At 37.3% G+C, this 25,102-nt stretch overlaps 1 protein-coding gene across 1 annotated transcript in view; it reads right to left on the bottom strand.

Moving 5' to 3' along the window:
* Positions 1–4,648: 4,648 nt before the first annotated feature.
* Positions 4,649–25,102, bottom strand: part of LOC309665293 (uncharacterized protein) — a 325,697-nt gene continuing 305,243 nt past the window's right edge. The window contains exons 9-11 of the mRNA XM_082478927.1: positions 12,330–12,371; positions 5,256–5,281; positions 4,649–4,824 (exon numbers count right to left, since the gene is read on the bottom strand). Of these exons, the coding sequence (XP_082335053.1) occupies positions 4,758–4,824; positions 5,256–5,281; positions 12,330–12,371 (135 nt within the window). The 3' untranslated portion in view covers positions 4,649–4,757. The remainder of the gene's footprint in view (positions 4,825–5,255; positions 5,282–12,329; positions 12,372–25,102) is intronic.

Below are 25,102 nucleotides of genomic sequence, written 5' to 3'. Positions count from 1 at the left end.
GAATCAACATTGGGAAAATGACTGTACTACCCAAAGCAATCTACAGTTTCAATGCAATCCCTATCAAACTACCAATGGCATTTTTCACAGAACTAGAACAAAACATTTCACAATTTGTATGGAAACACAAAAGACCCCGAATAGCCAAAGCAATATTGAGAAAGAAGAATGGAGCTGGAGGAATCAGGCTCCCTGACTTCAGACTATACTACAAAGCTACAGTAATCAAGACAGTATGGTACTGGCATGAAAACAGAAATATAGATAAATGGGACAGGACAGAAAGCCCAGAGATAAACCCATGCACATATGGTCACCTTATTTTTGATAAAGGAGGCAAGAATATACAATGGAGAAAGACAGCCTCTTCAATAAGTGGTGCTGGGACACTGGACAGCTAAATGGAAAAGAATGAAATTAGAACACTCCCTAACACCATACACAAAAATAAACTCAAAATGGATTAAAGACCTAAATGTAAGGCCAGACACTATCAAACTCTTAGAGGAAAACATAGGCAGAACACTCTATGACATAAATCACAGCAAGATCCTTTTTGATGCACCTCCTAGAGAAATGGAAATAAAAACAAAAATAAACAGATGGGACCTAATGAAACTTAAAAGCTTTTGCACAGCAAAGGAAACCATAAACAAGATGAAAAGACAACCCTCAGAATGGGAGAAAATATTTGCAAATGAAGCAACTGACAAAGGATTAATCTCCAAATTTACAAGCAGCTCATGCAGCTCAATATCAAAAAGACAAACAACCCAATCCAAAAATGGGCAGAAGACCTAAACAGACATTTATCCGAAGAAGATATACAGATTGCCAACAAACACATGCAAGAATGCTCAACATTATTAATCATTAGAGAAATGCAAATCAAAACTACAATGAGGTATCACCTCACACCAGTCAGAATGGCCATCATCAAAAAATCTACAAACAATAAATGCTGGAGAGGGTGTGGAGAAAAGGGAACCCTCTTGCACTGTTGGTGGGAATGTAAATTGATACAGCCACTATGGAGGACAGTATGGAGGTTCCTTAAAAAACTAAAATTAGGACTACCATACGACTCAGCAATCCCACTACTGGGCACGTACCCTGAGAAACCCATAATTCAAAAAGAGTCATGTACCACAATGTTCATTGCAGCTCTACTTACAATAGCCAGGACATAGAAGCAACCTAAGTGTCCATCGACAGATGAATGGATCAAGAAGATGTGGCACATATATACAATGGAATGTTACTCAGCCAAAAAAAGAAACGAAATGGAGTTATTTGTAGTGAGGTGGATGGACCTAGAGTCTGTCATACAGAGTGAAGTAAGTCAGAAAGTGAAACACTTTCTGAAATACCGTATGCTAACATATATATATGGACTCTAAAAAGAAAGCAAAAATGGTCATGAAGAACCTAGGGGCAGGACAGGAATAAAGATGCAGACCTACTAGAGAATGGACTTGAGGACACAGGGAGGGGGAAGGGTAAGCTGGGACAAAGTGAGAGAGTGGTATGTACATATATACACTACCAAATGTAAAACAGATAGCTAGTGGGAAGCAGCCGCATGGCACAGGGAGATCAGCTCGGTGCTTTGTGACCACCTAGAGGGGTGGGATAGGGAGGGTGGGAAGGAGGGAGACGCAAGAGGGAAGAGATATGGGGATATATGTATATGTACAGCTGATTCACTCTGTTATAAAACAGAAACTAACACACCATTGTAAAGCAATTATACTCCAATAAAGATGTTAAAAAAAAAATACGTTTCTTTTCCAGCATTATATACGCAAAGCTTCTCCCTTGATTTTGTCTCATTCTTTCTCTGAATTTGTTTTATTTTAAATTTTTATGCCATTATAGATCTATTTTAATATAAGGTGTGAAGGATGGATCCAACTCAATTTATGTATTTCTAGATGGCTATTTATCCCAGTACCATTTATTGAATACTCTGGTTTTTGTCACTGAATTAAACTGCCATATTCATTATATGCTAAACCTGTATATATATTTGAATTTATTAATGGACCTTATTATGTTTCTTCACTGATATCTGTATTAATATGCTAGTATCTAACAGCTAGAGTCAAGCTTTATAATATATTTTCTATACTTGTAGAACTAATTCTTCTTCTTACTATTACTTTTACTAATTGCCTTGACTATTCTTGCATATAATATTTCAAGGTAAAAATGGAATAATCTCATTGTACTTAGGTGTTAATTTAGGGAGAACTAACATCTTTATAGTATCAAGTCCTGATATCCAAGGTCAGGGATTTTTTAAAATTTTCTATTTTGCCCTGCAATGGTGTTTTGAATATTTTTTCATAGAGATCTTGGAGCATTTCCTGTTAATTTTTTGTTTCATATATATATATATATATATATATATATAATATTGATGTTTTAAATTGCTTTAATAGGGAAGGCCTTTACTGAATTCTCTTAATGTTTATTTATTGTTTTTCAGGATACTGTCTTGCATTTTCAACAAGCAAATAATGATAATTTTATTTCATTTTTAATGTTTATGTTTCTTGTTTTTTGCCTTTCTCTAATTGAGTGTGCTTTATAACTTGAGAAAGTAAGAATAGAGACTTAGGAAGGAGGTTTGCAATATTGGAATAAGGGTTTAAAAAGGAAGTTATTGCCACCAAAATAAAGGATACTCCAAGTTCATCCTCTCTGGGATCAAGTTATGAGGAAAAAATCAGAAATAGAAGTCTATGAGTTTAGAGCAATATAGAAGACATGGGGAAATGTGCCCATGGTGTAGTATATTGTGATATTATATGAGACATGAGTTTTAGGACATTTTATCATCTCCAAATAATGAACCGCATCAGGTCCTTAGACGTGTGTTTATTCATTGGAGTGCATCAAACACGATCTCATGTTTCCTTTGACTTTTTTCTCTACGAATTCTTTTTGATTTGCTTTTTCAAGACTAAAAGATTTGGAGAAAATAAGGCAAGATCAACCATTTTCATGACATTAGTTTCATTACATGATGTATATATTTATGTTATGACATTTTGTATATATGAGCAAAACTGGATAGAGGTAATATAGACCAACTGCTTGATAAGAAAAGCTGCCCTAAACAACAAAGACCTACTGCACAGCACAGGGAAACTATACTCAGTATCTTTTAATACCCTATAATGGAAAATAATATGAAAAAGATTATATATATATAACTGAATATATATATATATATCTGAATCACTTAGCTGTACACTTGAAACTAACATAACATTGTAAATTAACTATACTTCCATTTTTAAAAAAGATATTAGAAAAAGAATAGCTGCCCATTTTTTAATAGTATTAAAATGTGAACAATGAAGGGACAGATAATTACAGTAATATTAATACTAATAACAATATAATGCTAAAAAGAGGAAGAAAAACAGCATTGAAAACTCTTACTGTATGCCAAACACTGAGCACAACTATTTAAACAGCCCTTCTTATTTAATCGCCACAAAAATTATGTCTATTTTATAGATGAGGAAATTAGAGTTTGCAAAAGTTGAATTGCCCAAATCCACAGTTTATAACCAGTTTTTATTTTCAAAGCCTGTTTTGTATGACTCTAAAGTCCCAAGTCAGGCATTAATTTAGTCTGAAAACTGTGCTTTTACTTTTCTGTGATATTAAGAAATCATAAATATTGGTCCCAAAACCAATTAATTTTTTAAAATCCATCAATAAAAGCAAGCTGCTAAAAGATTAACTTAAATAAAACACCTAGTGAAGATTAAAAAAAAACACAGTCCAATCAAATAAAATGTATTGAGTGCCCACAGGGACATTTTTCTACCAATGTACACACAGTGTCTCTATCTGAAAAAGAAAACTATACTTCAGGGAGTCTGCTCTGAGAAATTCAGGCATCTACTGCCTTTCACATAGAATGTTCACTGGTGAAATGTTTTAGATAAAAGCTGATATCCAGAATCTGAGGGCTCTTTGCCTGAAAGCAGTGTACATGGCCAGCTTTTGGCAGTTGGTTTCTTCCTAAGGCCATGTCCTTCCTGAAAAGTCTGTCTACGCCTGTGGCCTTGTGAAAGGTACATAGGTCAAAATGACATTATTAATGGACTCCAGAATTGGCTCTACATTTGCTGGGCCCTGGGCCTTATAAAAGCCAGATAGGTATGAATCTGAAAGATAAACTGAAAGGCCCAGGTACCTAGAGGAGAAAAATTCACAGTTGAAAAGGTTTCTTTCCTCTGGAGAAAAGGGGGGCATTTTTTCAGGTGGTAGCAGGGAGAGAGGTGGGGGGAGATATTTTCAGGCAACTAATATAGTCCAGAAAGGCTCTGAATCACTGCTGTCCAAAGTGAGACTCACGTAGGAGGTCACATGCAACTCCACAGGGCTCATGTGTTTGCTCAGAACAGGAACAAACAACAGTCACACACTTTAATGTAACCGAGAGCTTCTTAGTTCTTCTATCAACGTTCCCCATTCCTTTCACCATCTAGTTAAACTGAGAAGCCAGTGTCATGCATAGTTATTGTACATTGTACTAGTCAGGGTTCTCCAGAGAAACAGAACCAATCAGATACATGTGTGTGTGTATGTATATATATATATATATATATAATCAGATAAGTGTGTATATTTACATATATATATGGAGATTTAATAGGAGAAATTGACTCACATGATTACAGAGGCTGAGAAGTCCCACAGTCCACAGTCTGCAAGCTGAAGACCCAGGAGAGCTAGTGGTGTAGTTCCACTCGGAGTCCAAAAGCCTGAGAACCAGGAGAGCTGATGGTATGTCTTAGCCTGAGAGCAGAAGATCAATGTCCCAACTCAGCAGGCAGGCAGAGAGAGAATTCAACCTTCCCCTATCTTTCTGTTCTATTCAAGCCCTCAGTGGATTATATTATGCCCACACACATTGGGGAGGGCTCTCTGCTTTGCTGAGCACACTGATTTAAATGCTAATATCATCTGGAAACACCCTCACAAACTTACTCAGAATAATGTTTAATTGGGAAACCCCATGGCCCAGTCAAGTTGATACATAAAATTAACCATCACAGTTACATAAGTAGCTTTTTAAAATGCAAAATAATAGCCAGAAGTGTTTAAATACAATTAAACTCCAATTTCATTTACTTATCTATTATTGTCAGTAGATTATCATAAAGAGTGCTCAGGGGACATACTGATGTCACATCCTATATGTTTAAAACAAAATTTGATCAACTTACCTTAAAACTATTTCACATAGGAGTGTCTAAAAATAAATTATTGACAAAAAGCATTAAAAAAATTTCTACAGAGTCACCACTTCTTAAGGCAGGGAGGGCGACAGTTCAAAAGACAACATTCTTATTTATAAGAGTAATACATAGTTAAGATTCATCTCATCTTAATGCTATTGAATATCTATTTTGTCTTAAATAGAGCTGTCAAGGAGCATTTTGACTACAAAATGTCTGAGCCTTGTAAAAAACTTCCAGGGCTAATCTAAAGAAAATTGTCAAGAATACAAGGGGCAGGTCCATTTTGCCCCTGGGACTAAAGTGAGGTGACAGCAAGGCTGGGCGATGCTTAAGGAGCTTGCCTGATGGAGGTAGGTTAAGCCTTTCATGCTTCCTACTTCTATTTACTACAGAAAAGAGAGGAATGAGTTTCAAACAAATGGGTGGAGGAAACTGTAAGGAAGCTCATGAAACAGGTCTAGTTTATTCCTTTTCTTTTATCTGGGAGAAGTAGATCCAGAGTTGCTTGTCATAGACCCTCCCTGGGGGAGGCAGCACAGTTCACAATTCCCTAAGTGCTACCTTCCTGCCCTGTGGTTATCTGAGAAAAGCAGAATATCTAATCCAAGCTGGCCAACTCCCATCCTCTCTACTAGAATTTGACCCTTGAATGCAGAAAAGCAGCAGCTCAGTGAGTTAAATGCCAGTGAACTTTCTCCAGGCGCAGATGCCCAAGCCACTTGCTTCCCATCTTCCTAAACTCGGTGTTCACAGCGTTCTCTGAATGGCAAGATATTTTAATGTCCTTTAAAAAAGAAACATTGACAACCTTAACTTCTGTTACTTATATCAAAAGAACCTGAATTACTATCCTCCCTAAGTGAGTAATCTGTTATCTTTCTTTTTTTAACTTTTTGTTCTACTTCTGTGAAAAATGCCATTGGTAATTTGATAGGGATTGCATTGAATCTGTAGATTGCCTTGGGTAGTATGGTCATTTTAACAGTATTGTTTCTTCCAATCCACGAACAAGGTTTATCTTTCCATCTGTTTGGGTTGTCTTCAATTTCTTTCATCAGTTTTTGGAGTACAGGACTCTTGCCTCCTTAGTTAGGTTTATTCCTAGGTATTTTATTCTTTTTGATGTGATGATAAATGGGATTGTTTCCTTATTTTCTGTCTTTTAAAGCTGTGTCTTGCAGGACCCTGCCATATTCCATTCCATTTATATCAGAGACACCTTTTTCAGAAAGCAGATCTTGATCATTTGCTGTCTAGAGTTATACCACTTCAGTGACCACACATTAGATAAAAAATTAAAGTTATATTTTTGATGAACATGATTTGAGATTGCTATATTTCTTTTATTACATATTTAAACTTCTACCTCCTGCTATCCCTATCCCACCCCCATGAACATACGTGACAATTCGGTTTACTTAGTTTTTGTTAACTTTGCAAAGCAAGTGATTAGGAACCAGGACTGGAGAAATAAATAAACACGTCCCTTGCCTCAATGGAGCTTAGAGTTTAAATAAGAGAATTTACATGATCCATATAAGAGATGGATGAGTATGGTAAAAGAGAAATAAATGTGAGAAGTAAAAATAAAATACTAAAGTTCAGGAAAAGAAAAGAGTGTGTTAAGACAGTTATCTGGAAGAGTGGGGCCATCAAAGTTGGGTAGAATTGTAACAGACAGAGATGGAGGGACATTTCACAGAAAATCCCACAGGGAGAGGCATGAGGGCAGTAGCCACCTGGTTTGTACAAATCTCTGATGATTTTACTTTTAGATGTCCTTCTGTCTCTCTCCCCCAACAGGTAAGTGATTCTCCTACAAGGTGCTCCCTAGGGGTTTTTTATCAAGTCTTGGCCAGAATTTATGCCAATGGCCCTCATGATCTGCTGCTGGTAGCAAACTGTTCCCCCTTCTCTCTTATATTTCCATGACCTCACCCTTTTACATCGTCTATTTTTTCCCTCTTGTACCTGGAGTTAGTGCTCCAACACACATGCAACACACTCTGTTGGCTAAGTGTCCTGTATCCCCTCACTTCTGTTTTGGGTTGAGATGCATTTGAATGCAATAACTTTTTCTACATTTATCTCAACATACCTTTATTACAGAACTATAATGAGCTTGAGGCTTGGGGAATATCAGTTCCAGAATGCACATGGAAAAATGGCTGCAGTTCACGCTAAGCGCAATCATAGGTGTGTTTGTTCTCAAGGTACAGAAGTCCTACAGAGGAGGGACCCCCTTGGCTCCCTGTGGTGAGTCAACCTCTGAGTCTTTATGGCCTCATAATGCTTTAGTAGTGCTCTGTGAGGGCATATTAAGTGGTCAACCACCAAGTCTGGAAGTAGGGCCTGGAGCTGGTAATATTGGCTGTTGACACCCAAGCCAGGCCTTGAAGATGCAATGGCTGGGGGGAGCTTCTGAGAACCTCCCCTTTCTGCAGCTTCTTCCTGGGATGTGAGATTTGGAGCTCTTTGAGCTGTGTCTGAGTCAACAACTCATTATCCACAAAAGCAAGGTCACTCAGAAACCCCAGCAGGTAGAAATGAACAGGAACTCTGTTAGAGTAATTTAGCATCCTTGACTTGAAATAACCTTCTCTATTTAAATGATCAAATAAATCATGACATCTCTCTCAGATGAACTTCTCTCTCCCCCAAAACACCAAATTGGCTTTATTTTTAGTTGAATATCTACTACATTCCCTTATATTTAACTACAGTTTTTTCTCACCGCAATTTGACTTCCCCTTTTTACTACAAATATATGGGCCATATGAGCTACCTAGTCACATGAAGTAAACTTATTAGCTCTTTCAGATCTGCATTCAATATATCTCTTACCATTATTTTAAATTATGGGATATTTAAACCAACCCCAAAATAGTGCTAGCATGTTAACACTTTGGATCTTCTAAAATTCACAAAACATTGCAGATATAGCTAAAAACTGATTCCCCATCTCTTCTGTTTTCAATTTTTTGTGTGTCATTTTGGTAATCTAAATCTTTGTAACTACTTTTATAGCTTTCCCAGACACTGAAACTTTCTGTGTCTCTTTCAATATAGTAACTCGGTTCATTCTAGTAATAATCTTCACTTTCTATTATTTTCTCTTTTTTAATTGAAGTATAATATAATTGATCTACAATGTTGTGTTAGTTTCTGGTGTACAGCAAAGTGATTCAGTTATATATATACATATATATATATATATATATTCTTTTTCATATTCTTTTCCATCATGGTTTACTACAGGATATTGAATATACTTCCCTGTGCTATACAGTAGGACCTTCTATTATTTTCTTGTTTGCAAGTCATTTACAAAATAAGTTGCAAATGATTTACTAATAATATTTACTTTTGTTCCAAGAACCTACTAGTTTATATTTCTTCAAGTCTAAAAAACAATAAAAGAACATTTTAAATGTAACACTTTTTAAAATTAAAACATATATATTTAAAGTAATTTCTTTATTTTCCTCAAATATATTTTTCTAACCTGTTCTTAGAAAAGAAAACTTTTTCTTACATGTAGAAACTACATAAGAGAATCCACTTAAATTTTACAAGGTCAATGTATTCAGAATAATAACTCCCATCTTGAATTCGTAAGAGCTATAATAACCTTTTAAATTAGAGTTCTGATGAGTTTTTAATGAAAACAACAAAGCCCTAATTACTGCAGAAAGTACAGATTAAGGATTAAATAATGGTTCTCTAAAGTCTTCAGCAGCTGGCTGTTATTTATTGATTTCTTATGCCCTGTGTTCCAGGCTGATGCCGACCAGGAGGACACAGGCTTCTGGCTGCTGCCCCATCACAGGAGCAGGAAGGTTCCTTAGGTCAACTGCAGTGAGAGTCATCTGCTTGGGCTGACAGATGGACAGAAGGAAACTACTTCCTAAAGTGGGCATAATAATTCTTATTATTCCAGGCAGCTAAATGGGGAATTATAGGAACAGAATTAGTTTAGATGTCCTTGGTAGCCTAGATCTGTTTCATTGTACAAGAAAGAGGAACAGGGAGGAAAAGAAAAATAATCTATTTGAAGAAGGAAAACATAAAATAAAGAGAGGAAAGGGCAGGATGAGAGAAAGAGAAAGAAAGAAAAGAGCATGTGATGCGATGGTGTCGCCTCTCAGCACCCAGCCTTTATGGTTAAAACCGCTACCCCTGCCCGTATGCATAGGGCTACAATGTTCCTAGATGGCTTCCCAATAGCCACATGTGCTTAAACCAAGGTGAGGTCAGACCGGAGCTGGCCAGTCTTACTACCCCTTCCTTTGAAGTTTGCTTTCCACAAAGGCTGAGTATGCAGAGTGTTCTTCTAAGATATTTCTAAACCAGAGGAGAGCAAGAAAAGATGCCTTTCTGGTAGTGGAAGCTGGAAGATGTAAAACTCAGAGCTTGCAAGAGGCAAGACTCCTACCACAGGGCAGAGACTGAACTTCAGGAGGGAGGGACTGAAAGATTGTGTGGAGAACCTTGCTTCCTGCTGCCCCTGAAGCTCAGCTGGGTCTTCCCATTCCCACTGTACAGCAGAATTTCCCATTTGCCTGTACTAATTTGAGTTGGTTTAACTTTGGAAATCATAAATGCCACAGCATGAAAGTAGAAATGAAAGAGAAAAAAAATAGACAAGAGAGGTTAGGAGAAGACATATAATGAAGGAATGGAGTAAAAAAAAAAAAAAATAGGCATGCACTACAGGTTTTCTCCCCTGTTGGCTTTCATGAAGTATGTGATCATTTTGGGGAGACCCCATAGCCAGGAGTTGAGAGCAGCCCCCAGCTAACAGCCAGGAAGAAGCTGGGGCCCTCAGCCCCACAGCACAAGGAAATAAATTCTACCAGTAGCCTGATTGAATTTGGCAACAGATCCTTCCCTATTCGGTCTTCCAGATGAGAACCCAGACCTGGCTGACACTTTCACTGAAGTCTTGCAAAGGACACAGATAAACCTGACCTACAGAAGCTACTAGCTAGTAAATATACGTTATCAAGCAGCAATAGATAATGCAGATTTGGTACCTGGACATGTTATCTTGCTGTAACAACTACCTAAAAATGTGAGAGTGACCGTGGATGCAGACAGAAGGAGGAGGATGAAAGAATTTTAAGGAGCGTGAGATAACAGCTAAATTGCCTGGAATAGACTGTTAGTAGAAATTTGGGAATTGAGGATGCTGTTGGTGAGGGCTCAAAAGGAAGTGAAGAGAATGTTACTGGAGTCTGAAAGAAGTGGGATTCTTGTTATGTAGTTTCAAGAGCTTGCAGGAACTGTCTCTTGCAGTTATTTGAGAAGTAGAACTTATAAATGATGAACTTGCTTCTATAGCTAAGGAGATTTCCAAGAAAAGATGTAGGTTCCTTCTGGTGTGTTCTTGCTATTTACAATAAAATGTGAGAGGAGAGAGATAAATTAATTGGGAGAAGAACTATTTTAAAAAAGGAGCCAAGTTTTGATGATTTTGAAAATCCTCCAGACGGCATAGCAAAAAAGCCAATTTTTTACAATACTTTATAATTTTTTACAATCCATTTGAGCAATACTCAAATGCTCAGAGTATTCAAAAAGCCTTTCAGGTGTCCTCAGATCCTCTCAGTGACACCAGAGGCCTCTAAAAACCTAAAGTATATTGTCCCTCAGCCTTCAGAGCAGAAACAAGAGGTAAAGAAGGGCTTATCTAAAAAACACATGAGGGCTTTTAAATACAGATGTCAGCCCCAGGGAAGTCCATGGGAGACCCACAAGTTCTTTTTTTTTCTTGTTGGTCAATTTATTTATATTTTTAAATTGAAGTTGATTTACAATGCTGTGTTAATTTCTGCTGTACAGCAAAGTGACTCAGTTATACATATATGTTCCTTTTTATATTCTTTTCCATTATGATTTATCATAGGATATTGCATATGGTTCCCTGTGCTATACAGTAGGACCTTGTTGTTTATCCATTCTATATATACTACTTTGCATCTGCTAATCCCAAACTCCCAATCCATCCCTCCCCCACCTCTCCTACCCCTTGGCAACCACAAGTCTGTTTTCTATTCTGTGACTGTTTCTGTTTCATAGATAAGTTAATCTGTGTCGTATCTTAGATTCCACATATAAGTGATATCATATAGTATTTGTCTTTCTCTTTCTGACTTACTTCACTTAGTATGATAATCTCTAGGTCCATTCATGTAAGTGCAAATGGCATTATTTCATTATTTTTATGGCTGTGCAATATTCCATCATATATATATACCACATCTTCTTTATCCATTCATCTGTTGATAGACATTTAGGTTGTTTCCAGGTCTTGGCTATTGTAAATAGTGCTGATATGAATATAGGGGTGCATGTATCTTTTCGAATTATAGTTTTGTCTGGATATATGCCCAGGAGTGGGATTGCTGGATCATATGGCAACTCTATTTTTAGTTTTTTGATGAACCTCTATACTCTTTTCCATACTGGCTGTACCAATTTACATTCCCATCAACAGTATAGGAGGGCTCCCTTTTCTCCATACCATCTCTGGAATTTGTTATTTGCAGACTTTTTAATGATGGCGACTCTGACCAGTATGAGGTGGTACCTCACTGAAGCTATGATTTGCATTTCTCTAATAATTAATGATGTTGAGAATCTTTTCATGTGCCTATTGGCCATCTGTTATGTCTACTCTGGAGAAATGAGACCCACAAATTCTTGATAAAGTTATATCAGTAAAAATCTTGCCAGCTTGGACTGAAAAAGACATAGTACAAAATAAAAGGAGGTGATCAAAACGCTAAAATTCTACTGGCAGGAAACAGGCTGCTAAAACTTATGGCCCCAGAAGGTTTGTCTAGCACTGCTAGGCTGGATTTCTGAGTCATCTTTTATCCTATTGCTACTTCTGAACATTGGCCTTATTAGACAGGTAGTTCTTTAGATGAACAAACAACAAGCAGAAGCACAATTACCCACGTCTCGCACACATCTGCCGTTTCTCTTAGTGTAAACAGTAGTTCTATAGTGTTTGAATAATGACATGAATGATGCTTAACCGAGGTTACTTACCATGCACTTCATAAGAGTATGTGCCGGAGGTAATGCTGTTGCCTGAAATGTAATAGATAGTAAAGTTTCTTGAGTAATTAAGAAAAAATTACACACTCTTATTTAATAACAGGGTCTTTCTTCTGAACATAGCATTCGTAAGTGGAGATTTCATACATGCTTTACATTAATTGCTTTAATCGCAGTTAGTGTAAAACATTTATTAATAAGTAACAGAGGCCAAACTACAATCCATATGCACAACTGACTTTCAGTGATTGGTAGGTTAGGTCCACAGCCCCTGATCTGAAGTACTTGGTGCCAAATGTGATTCATACTTCAGGGTTTTTCATGTGTTAGAATGGTCACATCATGTATATGCACATATTGATTGCTAGGTGGTAATCATATACATTATGATTTCTGCAAAAACTTATGAGTATTTATATTCAACAGGATAAAAACTTTATAAATATTATCAAGCAAGTTAGGCTTTACTGTTTATTGAGTTCAGGTCCAGCCAGGTTTTTACATCGTGACAGTCCTTGTTTCTTTTAGAATATTTTGTAATTCAGAATTGCAGACAAGGGATGTGTACCTTTAATAATAGTCATCATTAACATGGATGGTGGATAGACCCAGACAGACAAATACTAAAGTCATTTACAAAAATAGGATAAGGAGAGCATCGGGGAAACATATAAAGCTGGAGAATGAGCTTTTAATGTGTTCTTATTATAAAAGTGAAAAAAGTAGGCCTCCTACAAGAGAACTCCATTCTCCTGGGGGAAGGAGATTAATGCAATGAAGCTAAAAGCAGGTGGCTCCGTTGCAACTTAAATCTGTCATAGGAAAGAAGGTGGAGGAGGATGATCTCATTTTGGTCTCTGTAGTGAAAACATAATACCAACTGCAAGACAGAACGGTCACATAAGGCAATTGGATTATCCTATATGTCATTTAAACAGTATTTTTAGATCGAGTGACACGTGTTTGGAGAGGGAAAAATATATATAAGAAACATACAAATATGATATTATAGGTTGAATTGTGTCCCCAAAATATATGCTGAAGTCCTAACTTCAGAACGTGACCTTATTTAGAAATAGGGTCACTGTAAAGCAATTAAAGATGAGGTCATACAGAATACAGTAAACTTTTAATCCTATATGACTGGTGTCTTTTTTTTTTTTGGCCACGGCCACGCGGCATGTGGGATCTCAGTTCCCCGACCAGGGATTGAACCCGTGCCCCCTGCAGTGGAAGTGTGGAGTCTTAACCACTGGACCGCCAGGGAAGTCCTTGACTGGTGTCTTTAAGATAAGAAGAGTAGCAACACAGGCAGAGATACACAGAGGAGAAGACTACACGAAGACAGAGGCAGTGGCTGGAGTGAAGCATCGATAAGCCAAGGAATGCCCACGATTGCTGGCAATCAGCAAAAGCTAGGAGGAGGCAAGGAAAGAGTCCCCCTCTGGAGCCTTCAGAGAGAGCCAACACCTTCATTTTAGACTTCTTGCCTCCAGAACTATGGGAGAATAAATTTCTGTTGTTTTAATCCACCCAAGTTTGTGGTAACTTGTTACAGCAGTCCTAGGAAATAAATACATATGTTGATGAGGCTTATAAAGGTATATTACTTTCACTATTTAAGAATACTAATATTTTCAGTAGTACGAATAAATATCCTAACTCATGTTAACCTCAACCACTTTTATCTAACATTAATGCTCCAGGAAAAGGCAGAATTTATAAGTAATTTATTCTGTAAATTATTTACAGAATGTAGGGGACCAGTAAATATCTGGCTGTCCTTTTGAAAGAAATAGTTAGTATAACATTAGCAATTATCCACTACAGAGATTTACTTCAGTAAAATAAAAATGGTCGTGGTGAGAAAATGTTAACCAAGAAACCTATCTAGATGAGAATCTGATGACAAACCTGGTTCCGTTCACATTTCTAAGGCTATGTTCCTAGAATTCAACTGCAAACCTACTAAATAAATAAATAGAGTGATGCTTCCAAGAAGGGCTTGAACAGAGATGCTGGTGTAGCTTTCCAAGAAATTCTCTCAAATATTTTCAGAAAACTGTGATGATCCAAATGTGAAAGCCTTTGTCCCTGCAATTTACAATTTATGCTTTTCATCATCTCGTAGTTCTCTTCTAATGGAATATTCCACCCCAGTCTCCAAGGTCATCTCACTGTTTCCTGTGCTTTCAGTATTCATGCTTTTGTTCATCTTATTCCTGCTTCCAGAAACATTCTCCTTACCTCTTCAACCTGTTGATAACATGAGGCTTTCTTCACGGCCCATCTCAGGCCTACATCATGACTATCTCAGCCTGCAGTACTCTCTGTATTTTGTGAACTCCTAAATTCCTGTGCCTCATATTTGAACAATCATCAGGGTAATTTTCTGACTATTTTCTATACAGGGTTCTGTATTTTTTAATGGGCAATAGCATTAACATCTTACAAAATTTTCTCCAGTGACTATTTGCCAGTGATGGATGCAGGAGATGTGAAGATAGAGCTATTCCCTAAAGGAGTTCAAAATATAGAGAAACACTCACTGTTTTTCCTTCAAGTACCACTGGCCACGGGCAAACCAGGGGCTCCGGAAATGCAGAATTGGGAGGAATGACTTTCATTCTGGGTGATCAAAAATGCATCCTGTGAGAGCTCTGAAGAGTCTAGATCCAGAGTCATACACATGACTTATCAGGATCAGGAGAGATGCCCCTGTGCAGGGATGCCAGACTGTACCAACTTTGGTACCCCATTAACACTGGGATGTCAATAAGCTATCCTCCCCAACCACTAGGGGTCCTAATTGCTTTGAGGATGTCACACAACCTTTGTACCCTTGCCTATCTTTATTAAGCCATTCTTCATTAAACTTTAAAATGCTGAATCTATTTAAAAAAATGCATCCTGGGAGAGAGTACGCTTGACTCATTCATTCATTATATAAACACTTACTGGTGTCCAACCTGCCCCCGGCTTGTTCCGCTCAGGAGGCACATGGGGAAAGGCAGCGTGGGCAAAGGCCACACTCTAATAGGGGGAGTGGCTAACTGAGAGTGAAAACAATTTTACAGTTAGCAACTGCTCTCATTTTATTGTTTGGGAGGAATAAGGATTTTATTTGTGATGTTATGTTTTTTCCCTGAGCACTGGCCCTTTCAAAGTAAGCAAAAGGTAGATGACAATGTGTGGATATGGTGCTTTCTTCGACCTGTGTAACCAGAAAATGGGAATTTCATGATCACTATCATTTAGAATTTGTGGGGGGGAGTCATGTTAGAATGTTTATAACATTCCTTTATTCCAGCATCTCTTTTGATAGGAACTCTGGCCACACATTTTTAAAGTTGTTAATCAGAGCAGAGCAAGATATTTAACTATGTACTTATTAAATGTGTAATAAATTAAATACCTTTATAAATATCCAAAAAAGTTAAGCCAAAAGAAAAAGCTACTTTCCTCAAAGAGACATGACAATTCATGTAATTAGAAACAGAAACTGTATCACTGCTGCAAGATAACACAAAGTGGTTAAGGCTCCAATGAATCCCAATGTGTTCCACAGCCTGTAGATTCCTTCACATAACCAAACAGCAAAGGGCTACATAGGACTTTTCCTCCCAGGGAAGTGCTGTGCCCCTCCACATGCTTGTTCATGTACTATACATTTAAACATCCAGCATCACAGAATTCCCAGATTAAATCAGGAAGTGAAAGAATAAACAAATTTTACTAATGTGAAGCAATGCAGACATCATGACAAACTGCTGTGTAACTGAAAAACATAAAAATAAAAATAGATAATGACTTTTAAAATTTTCTTAGACTTCCACACTAAATTCCCATTCAGAAATTGCTTTACCTTTGTTCCCCTCCTAAATTGTACTTGTGCAATATATTTTGAAGTGCAATATGCACCTTGCTGTCTCTTAGGAATATTTTCAATTTAAGTTGGTGGATTTAGTTTCTCTACTTGACATAATAGGTTTAAAATGACATGTGTGGGTTTTTTATAGTATTTTTTAATTTAATTTATTTTTTTATTGAAGTATAGTTAAGTTACAATGTTGTGTTAGTTTCAGGTATACAGCAAAGTGATTCAGTGATACATATGTGTGTGTGTGTATATATACATATATATATTCAGATTCTTTTCCTTTATAGGTTAGTACAAAATATGCAGTATAGTTCCCTGTGCTATACAGTAGGTCCTTGTTGGTTATCTATTTTATATATTGTAGTATGTATATGTTAATCCCAAACTCCTACTTTATCCCTCTCCACCCACTTTCCACTTTGGTAACCATAAGTTTGTTTTCTATGTCTGTGGGTCTATTTCTGTTTTGCATTTAAGTTCATTTGTATCATTTTTTTAGATTCCACATATAAATCATACGCTATTCGTCTTTCTCTGTCTGGCACTTCACTTAGTATGACAATCTCTAGGTCCATCCATGTTGCTGCAAATGGCAATGTTTCATTCTTTTTTATGGCTGAGTAATATTCCATTGTGTGTGTGTCTGTGTGTGTGTGTGTGTGTGTGTGTGTGTGTGTATACCACATCTTCTTTATCCATTCATCTGCCAATGGACACTTAGGTTGCTTCCATGTCTTGGCTATTGTAAATAGTGCTGCAATGTGATTTTTTCAATAGAGGAATATACCCAGATGCTGTCTTCTCCTCAGTATTACTTCCAGTTCCTCTAGCCATCACTGGACATCAGGAACTGGCTGGTCATCCTGAACTGGAAAGAAGAAGGCAGGAACTATTCAAAATACTCTTGCTAAGTGTTTTACAAAAAATATAAAACACTCTAATTCTCAATGTTTCCAATGTTTTAAATTACAGTATGCTAAATAAATACAGTTTTCATCTGGCATAGCTGTGTAAACAACCAGTTTGACTATGTGAACAGATTAACATAAAAAATCTCACTGGAGATTCTGCTTGAACTTTCTCAAATCCAAGATTCGTTGCACAGATTTGGTGGTTCAATCAGAGACAAACATGTCTGTGTGCAAATAAGAACCCTGAGGAGCTTGTGCCTGGACATGTTTCAACCCTCAGAGCTTTCCTAACCTATTTTTCTCTTGGTGCCCTGTATTCTTTTGCTTTAAATTAAAAATGTACACGAGTATGCTTAATAGAGTCCTGTGTGTCCTTTCAAATAAAAAAAGTTGTGAAATCTTCTCACTTACCAAATACATATGCCACATTGCAAGAGACATTATTATGACTCCAACATTTAGAATGTGACTTGAGATAGCATTCCTAAAGTAAACTTCTCCAAATATAATTATGCATATTTCTGGTGCCATATATGCAACAATATGAAAGTAAAGCTATTGAAAAGAAATGAGAGAATGAAAAAAGAGAAAAAAGAAAACTCATCTCTCCATTAAAATGCTCCTTAGACTAATGTTGCTCACTAAATCTATTGAATTAGAAGACAGCAACATTTTCTGATTTTAACATCTTTCTCTTTCAAACAACTTTGTGCTGGGAAAATATATGACTGGATGGCTCCAATTACATAATTTCAGAATATATTCTAAAGTATTTTAAAATGCATTGAAGTCTATTAAATTCAGTAAGTATTTATGGGGTATTTATAGGGTATTATTAAGGAACAAGGCCATCTCCAGCCTATGTCATCAAATATTACCACAAAAAATGCTTTGTATTTAATACAAGCACCAGAGAATCAGAGTGTGAATAAAATGCTTACAATATTTTTAAGAAGGGACTCTGGTAAGAGACAGAGAGACATGTATGGGAGCTTGAAATTTAACTTTCACTTGATGCCACAGCAGAGAATTGAGATTGAGGATCATTGTTCATCTTGACCTGCATGACCTTGAGCGAGTCAATGACTCCCTCTGTTATTCGGGGTCCTCGTTCAGACTATGCATGGCTTGCAAATCTCTAACCTCTATTCTTGCTTGATGAGTCCAATACATCATTTAATCACTGCCTTACTTTGCTCAGCAAAGCTCTCTTTATCTTCATTGAATCTCTTGACTTCTTAGACATGGACCTTTCTTTGTCATCAGAGCTCTAAGAAAGTATATCAATTAGTAAAAATTTTAAGAAAAGATGATATCAAGTATCTTAGTGAGCTTTCCTCGGTTCTATTGTCATTCATTTATTGCTAGATTTATTAAACAATATATGATTAAACTCATTCAGTTTAAAAAATAGCATTTACAAAAAGTTCAATTTCAAAAAATCAAATGTGTTATATAGGAAGTGCCAAATGGTTTTAATTCAGCATTTCTAAACTTCCATTAAACTATTTTTGTTAAGATGTCAGTATTTCAGGAAAAATTTTGTTGTTTCTGACCCTATTTTGCAAATGAGGTAAAGGTTTGATTCCAACTTTTAAGTTGTCTTTCAAACACTTTAGTGTCCAATATGAAGGTCTAGCATACTTATCTCAAATTTTATATTCTAAAAGGATGATTTATAAATAAAATAAATTGGATCTGCTCTTCCATTGCCATCTATTGGCAATTAACTTTAATAGGAAATCAATGAATTTCCTGGTGGAAGAATGGACCTCATCACTTTATTCTTTATTGTGCATTCAGTTTTGAAGCCTTTACATCTCCTCCAAGATAGGACTTGTAGGGTTGTGCTTGAATTCACAAAATGCATGAGAACCATTATCAATTCCCTAGAAATAATCAACTGAGAAGATACACACATTCAGACTATAGTGGTTACACTTTTTTTTTTTTAATTTTAAAAATACTTTCCACAGGCTTCCTTGGTGGTGCAGTGGCTAAGAATCCACCTGCCAATGCAGGGGACACGGGTTCGATCCCTGGCACGGGAAGATCCCACATGCCGCGGAGCAACTAAGCCCGTGCACAACAACAACTGAGCCTGCTCTCTAGAGCCCACGAGCCACAACTACTGAGCCTGTTAGCCACAACTACTGAAGCCCGTGCACCTAGAGCCTGTGCTCTGCAACAAGAGAAGCCACCACAATGAGAAGCCCGCGCACCACAATGAAGAGTAGCCCCCACTCACCGCAACCAGAGAAAGCCCAAGTACAGCAATGAAGACCCAACACAGCCAAAAATAAATAAATAAGTAATTAATTAAATTTAAAAAAAAATGCTTTCCACACAAAATAACAAGTTGAATTGAAATATATTACAAATCATCTGTTTTGATTTTTAAAATTAAAGATTCTTTCCAAAAGACAATTTTAGAAAATACAATATTAAAATATATAAGCACTTTATAATAAATAAACACTTGAAAATTGTTTAATAAGTAGATGTTATTTCATTGTGAGCATTTAGGGTCATTAAAGTTATACTCAAAGTCTTCCAAATCAATCACTGAATTAAACAGAAGAAATTATTCAAAATCAATAATTTGTGAGTTTTGTTTAGAGAGTCTCTAAAGTTGTAACTCTGTTTTCTATTATTTGTCAGTTTATACTTATAGTAGGCTTTGCTCTTCGTGTCCACAACACCTATGAAGATTTTGTGGAATTGACACCGATCTCAACTTCATAGTCCATTCCAGACAGGCTTAAGCTGATTGTCATCACCACTGCCCTGGTGATTTAATCATGAATAGGTATGTAGCCTAAATAGGTCCAATCAGAGTAATGACTTGGAGCTTGTGTAACACTTGAGTAAAACAGTGCTCTTTTTCTCCTTGTTTACTCCAGTGTATGGCTGAGTGGAACTGCCATGGCCCTTCTCTACCAGGAGGGACATCTGGAAAAAGAAACCAGAACATGCAGGAGAGAGTGCTGAGGGATGGAGCTGGAGCTGCTCAGTGTCTGCAATTTGACGAAAGCCATTAACTATAGACTTGCACTAGTTTGTAAGTTCTCTTTATTTTTTACCATTTCATACATTATGAATTTGATAGGTTTTTGACAGCTGAATTGAAATATCAACCAATTTTTAGTATATTGTTCTTAATGGGAAAAATTGATTGTTAGTTTAGAAACCATTAATGGTTTAAAAATTTTGAGTAAACAGCCATTTCAACGTTTTATATGTAGACTTGGAGGTAGTAAGTAATGTGTCTAAAGAAGTATCTGCTTTCTTTTTTCATTCTAAATCTGACTTCCCCCACCTGCCCTTTTAAAAAATCTTTTGTGCTAATATCATTGGCTGTCAAGTAAATGCTGAAAAAAAAGATGCCTGAAAGAAATATTTACACATAGTTTCATCTTTATTTTAATGTCATAATACGTATACATGAAATCCATCAGGACAAAGACTTTTGTATTTTTATCTTTGCATTTCTGGTATCCAACAAAATTCATACTGTAGGCTAAATAAATGCCTTTTGAATAAATAAAGGAAAGACATAGTGCCTAAATATTGCATTGCTTTGTTTTCATAAAAAGACAATATAGTACAGTGGTTAAAAACATGGGCTTTATGGTCAGATGGACCTGAATTCAAGTCTGGTTGTGCCAATCTCTACCTGAGTCATTTAGAGATGTTACATGCACCTAATCTCTATAAGGGGAATAGTTACAGGTCCTTCCTCGGAAAGCCCTCCTGACACTTCATACGGATTCTCTATATTTTCTCTGGACAAATGCTTTTGGGACTTAAGAGCAACGTTGCTTAGTATTTTCTCAACTTTACCCTTTAGAGATCACATTTTCAGGTAAAAATATATCTAAAAATAAAGACCAAATAGAAATAAAAATCTCTAAGTATCAAGAGCTCTGCCACCATAAATTTAAAAACCTATCAAAGGAATTGGCATTTTGTGATTACTTGGTTTTCTCTATATTTAAATCAGTGAAAGGATGAGATGGAATCAATTATGTTATGCACTGAAGATTGTAGTTAAGCTTGGAAATATTAAGCCAATTAATCCACTTTCAGGACAAAATTAATCTGTTTCCTAAATTTATGGATCTTATATAATATAAATTACATATAATCTGTCATAGGACCCAATCCAATAAGTACCCTTGAAGGCTGCTGATCTAGTATTTAATTCTGGCAGAGCTGTTATCAGGAAGATCTCTCAGATCATAAAGTTGGTTTTACAACTTTATAAATTCTATGCCTGCCAAGTATGAGGATGAGGCTGGTAGAAAAAATAGATTCTGATCAATGCATATGGATTTTCTTTAATTTATTTTTTCCTTTTCTAGCAGTCTAAAGACACATTCACTGAACACACAACAAAAATCATTTTCACATTTCCTGGTGATCTAGTTCTGTTCAATGCAGTCAGGGATGGGATATCCACTTACCCCAGTCACATAAAGTAATTTCTTAATATGAGTCACCCTTTCTCCTTTCTGGTATATCTATAAAGTTAACATTTCCCCCTTTTTTCAATAAGATACATAGTCAAATTTTAAAAATAGGGTATAGAAAAGTAGATTTTTTTCTTTTAAAAAATCAGCATTTATTTTTGTAGGCTGATGTTCTGATATTTCAGCTGGTCTCGCCCTCACATAATGTTCTACTCCCTTTCATGTTTCACGCAGATGCCTGGGTTGTCGTTCTGAATCACAGATCTGATCCGCCTGTGCTGATGCTCAGAAACCTCTGAAGCCTCCCCAGTTCACCCCATTCCTGGCCAGGACCTGGCCTACTTAACAGTAATGTCTCATAATGTTCCCATCTTGTCACAACCCCTGGCATCTTCTCCATCCCTCCCTTCCCTGATAGCCTGCCTATGACCAAGGGTTTACCCTCCACCTTTCCTCTTCCGAGATAAAATTCATCCTGTGGTTTTGGGGAAGTGGAGGCTTATTTCCCATGAGTTTCTCTATTCACCCACTTTGTAGATGTTTTTCTCGCTCACTCTCAGCTCTCCCTTGGGTATCTTTTTACTTTATTTTGCAACCAGGAGATCCAGGACTACTGCTTCCTCAGACCAGTGTGGCTACAGCACTTTACAATCTCATTCTTCAATTCCACTTGAAAAGCAACACCAGAGTAAAGATGAGTGATTGCAACATATGTCATTGATGCTGTGGGGTTGGATATCTAAGAGGAATTATGATGCAATGAACAAAGCTGGAAACTGGATAGAAACATGACCAGTTCAAGATTTCACATAGGGACAAATGATCAAAACCATCCCATGATGTTCCCTACTGCCAGTCTTGCTCTTCTGCCTGAGTCACTGATTTCCTGCCCCTGAGAGTCAAACCTCCACAGTCCACCTCTTCATGCATCTTTAGGAAAATCCAAACCTCTTAATACAGGCATTGGTCTCGGCGTAGAATATGCCTCTTCCTCCTACCATGACAGTTCACTGGACACATTAATTCTCCAGCTGCGTCCTCCTGCAGTCTGAGCTTTCTACCCTAATACTGTTCCAGAGCTGTGCTTCCCAGAATATCTCAGGGTTGAACTGTCCAAGTCAAGAAGGAAAGTCCAGGGAGGGCTCTGACACTCTGCGCCGGGTCCCCTTTGAGTTCTTACAAAGGATGTGCCCTTGCACTCTTCCCGCAGTGTTCTAGTCTCCTGTGGATCACTCTGGAAAGGACACACACACACATACACACACACACACAGACGTGCATACTGCACACATGCAGGCATGTACCTCACACACACAGACATGCACATTATACACGTACATGTAGACGTGCAGATAACACACATGCAGACATACACGTTACACATTCATTCTTCTAGCAAACTGTTACTGAACCAGATATGAAGAATACAATAATGAGCAAAAAGTGCTCATTTTCCTAATGGAGCTTATGATCAAGTGACGGAGACAACAAATCATTATGAAATAAAATCTCTATTTACACTTTGTGATAATTGAAATAAAGGCTTAGAGCTCAAAAAATGCCCAACAGGGGCACCTGCCAGGGCAAGGGTGAGAAAACTTTAGAAGTGCTCTTGGAAGGATGAGGAAAGCTAAATAGTTAGTGAATGAGAGGAGGGAAGGGACATTTCAGGAAGAGGGAACAGCACATTCAAAGATCCAGTGACATGAGGAAGCATTTCTTAAGCTCTGAAAATTGGTTCTGAAGGAAAGACCAGGAGACAAACCGCATCCCTTACAAAAAAAAAGTAATGTAAAATATATGTACCAGTGATGGTGAGTCAAGAAAATCACATTCATATATAAAATCCTGTCTGTTTTTTTATCTTGACTTTACTAGACTTGAAAAACTGCACTTTTTTGTTCCATTTGAAAAACTCTCATTCAATGTTTAAGTAACTCTGGCCTGCAATGGTCAGAGTCATCGCTCTGCTGTTTTTCTTTGATCACATGAACTTTATTGCATTTGGCTTAATGCAGACACGTAACAGACTGATGGCATGCTCTAGCTTTAACCTTCTTAAATTCTGAAAAAGAGCACATCCTAAAATGTGTTGCTAGCCGATGAACTGAAATGTCACTTGCAGACTCACTCCCATGAAAAACCTTTAGAAACAAGTAAAGTGAACAAGTAAAATTGCTCTGTGTTTTATGGCTTCCAAAGGTTCTCTCTTTTATCCAATATGATTTCTAGATGGGGCCAACAGAAAAATGTTAGACATTTGCAGCATGTTTTTTCTCTGAGCAAATAAGATGCTAGTGTTATATTATTTTTAAACTATAAATTCTTTAAAAATTTTTGTAAAAGTGATGAATGCCCAAAGTAAATAATTTAAATAAAAGAGACTATGTGGATTTGAAATAGAACTTTGATTTGGGAGACACTGAGGGTTCATAGCCCTAAAACTTGCCAATCGATTACATGCGACTATGGAGGAAGAGGGCAGAGTTTTTATTCTGATTATCTCAAAACCCTAGTACCTGGTTAAAGGAATCAGACTTGGTTCCTGGTTATATCTTTGTAGCTGTGGTTATGTGCATGATTCAAAAATCTAAGGATGACTGTGAATGTCAATCAGTTACTTGGTCCAGCTCTTCCCCTCTCCTCCAGTCTCCTTTACCACTTGACCTGCCCGTGAACTTGTGGGGTAGCACCAGGCTGGAGGAGACTCCCGGCTCCCTGCATGCTATCTTGGCAATTGTCAGAGTCTGTTGCTGATTCTGACCCTGACCTCCAGCTTCATATTACTTATCTAGGCCTTTGATCCCTGTAGCTTCATCTTCTAGATACCAATCCTTACTTCCTGCCTGGACCACCCTTCCCTTCTGCTTTTCTTCTGAGTCTACAAGGCTACTTCCCTTCTTACTTTATCAGGTCTTTTGTCTTAAAAACTGTTCATTCCACTGGGGTGACTTGAGTTCACTTACTCAAACCTGGAATCTTGCCCATCTCCTTGGTTTCTGAGGACATCCCAGAACTTGACAGTAGCCTCATGCTCTAAATGGTGTTGTTTTCTCCCCTCTAAAATATGTTCCCTCTGGCTGGCACCCTCTTCTGTTTACTTAGGTCTCTCAGAACTCATAGGACCAACCCATTTTCACATCTGACATATTTGCCAGGCCTGGCCCATTGATAAGCAGAGTAGCACCTGCTCCACTTCTCAGCAGAGCTGCACTAAATTAAACCAGACACACACCTGTTCATTATTTTCATTAGCCTGACAAGAATAAAGGGTCTTTGGTAAAACACTTCATTGCAAATTACTACTTGACGCCTTGTACGAGTTTAAGCCTATTCCCTTATCAAGTGCCTTCCTCATCAGACTTGAAGAGCAGGTGTCCAGGGCCCCCCTTGTTGTAAGGACTGACCCTGGGGCCCTAGGACAGGTCAGGCTGAGGTGATTCCCAGGAGCCCAGCCCGACTGGAGTTGGCACACCTGCTGATATCTGAGCTCTGGGAAAT

This window comes from Balaenoptera physalus (assembly GCF_965194825.1).
Source record: "Balaenoptera physalus genome assembly, contig: SUPER_7_unloc_4, whole genome shotgun sequence".
Lineage (NCBI taxonomy): Eukaryota > Metazoa > Chordata > Mammalia > Artiodactyla > Balaenopteridae > Balaenoptera > Balaenoptera physalus.
The sequence above is the reverse complement of the archived record's forward strand: the minus strand, read 5'-3'. Positions and strand labels throughout refer to the sequence as shown.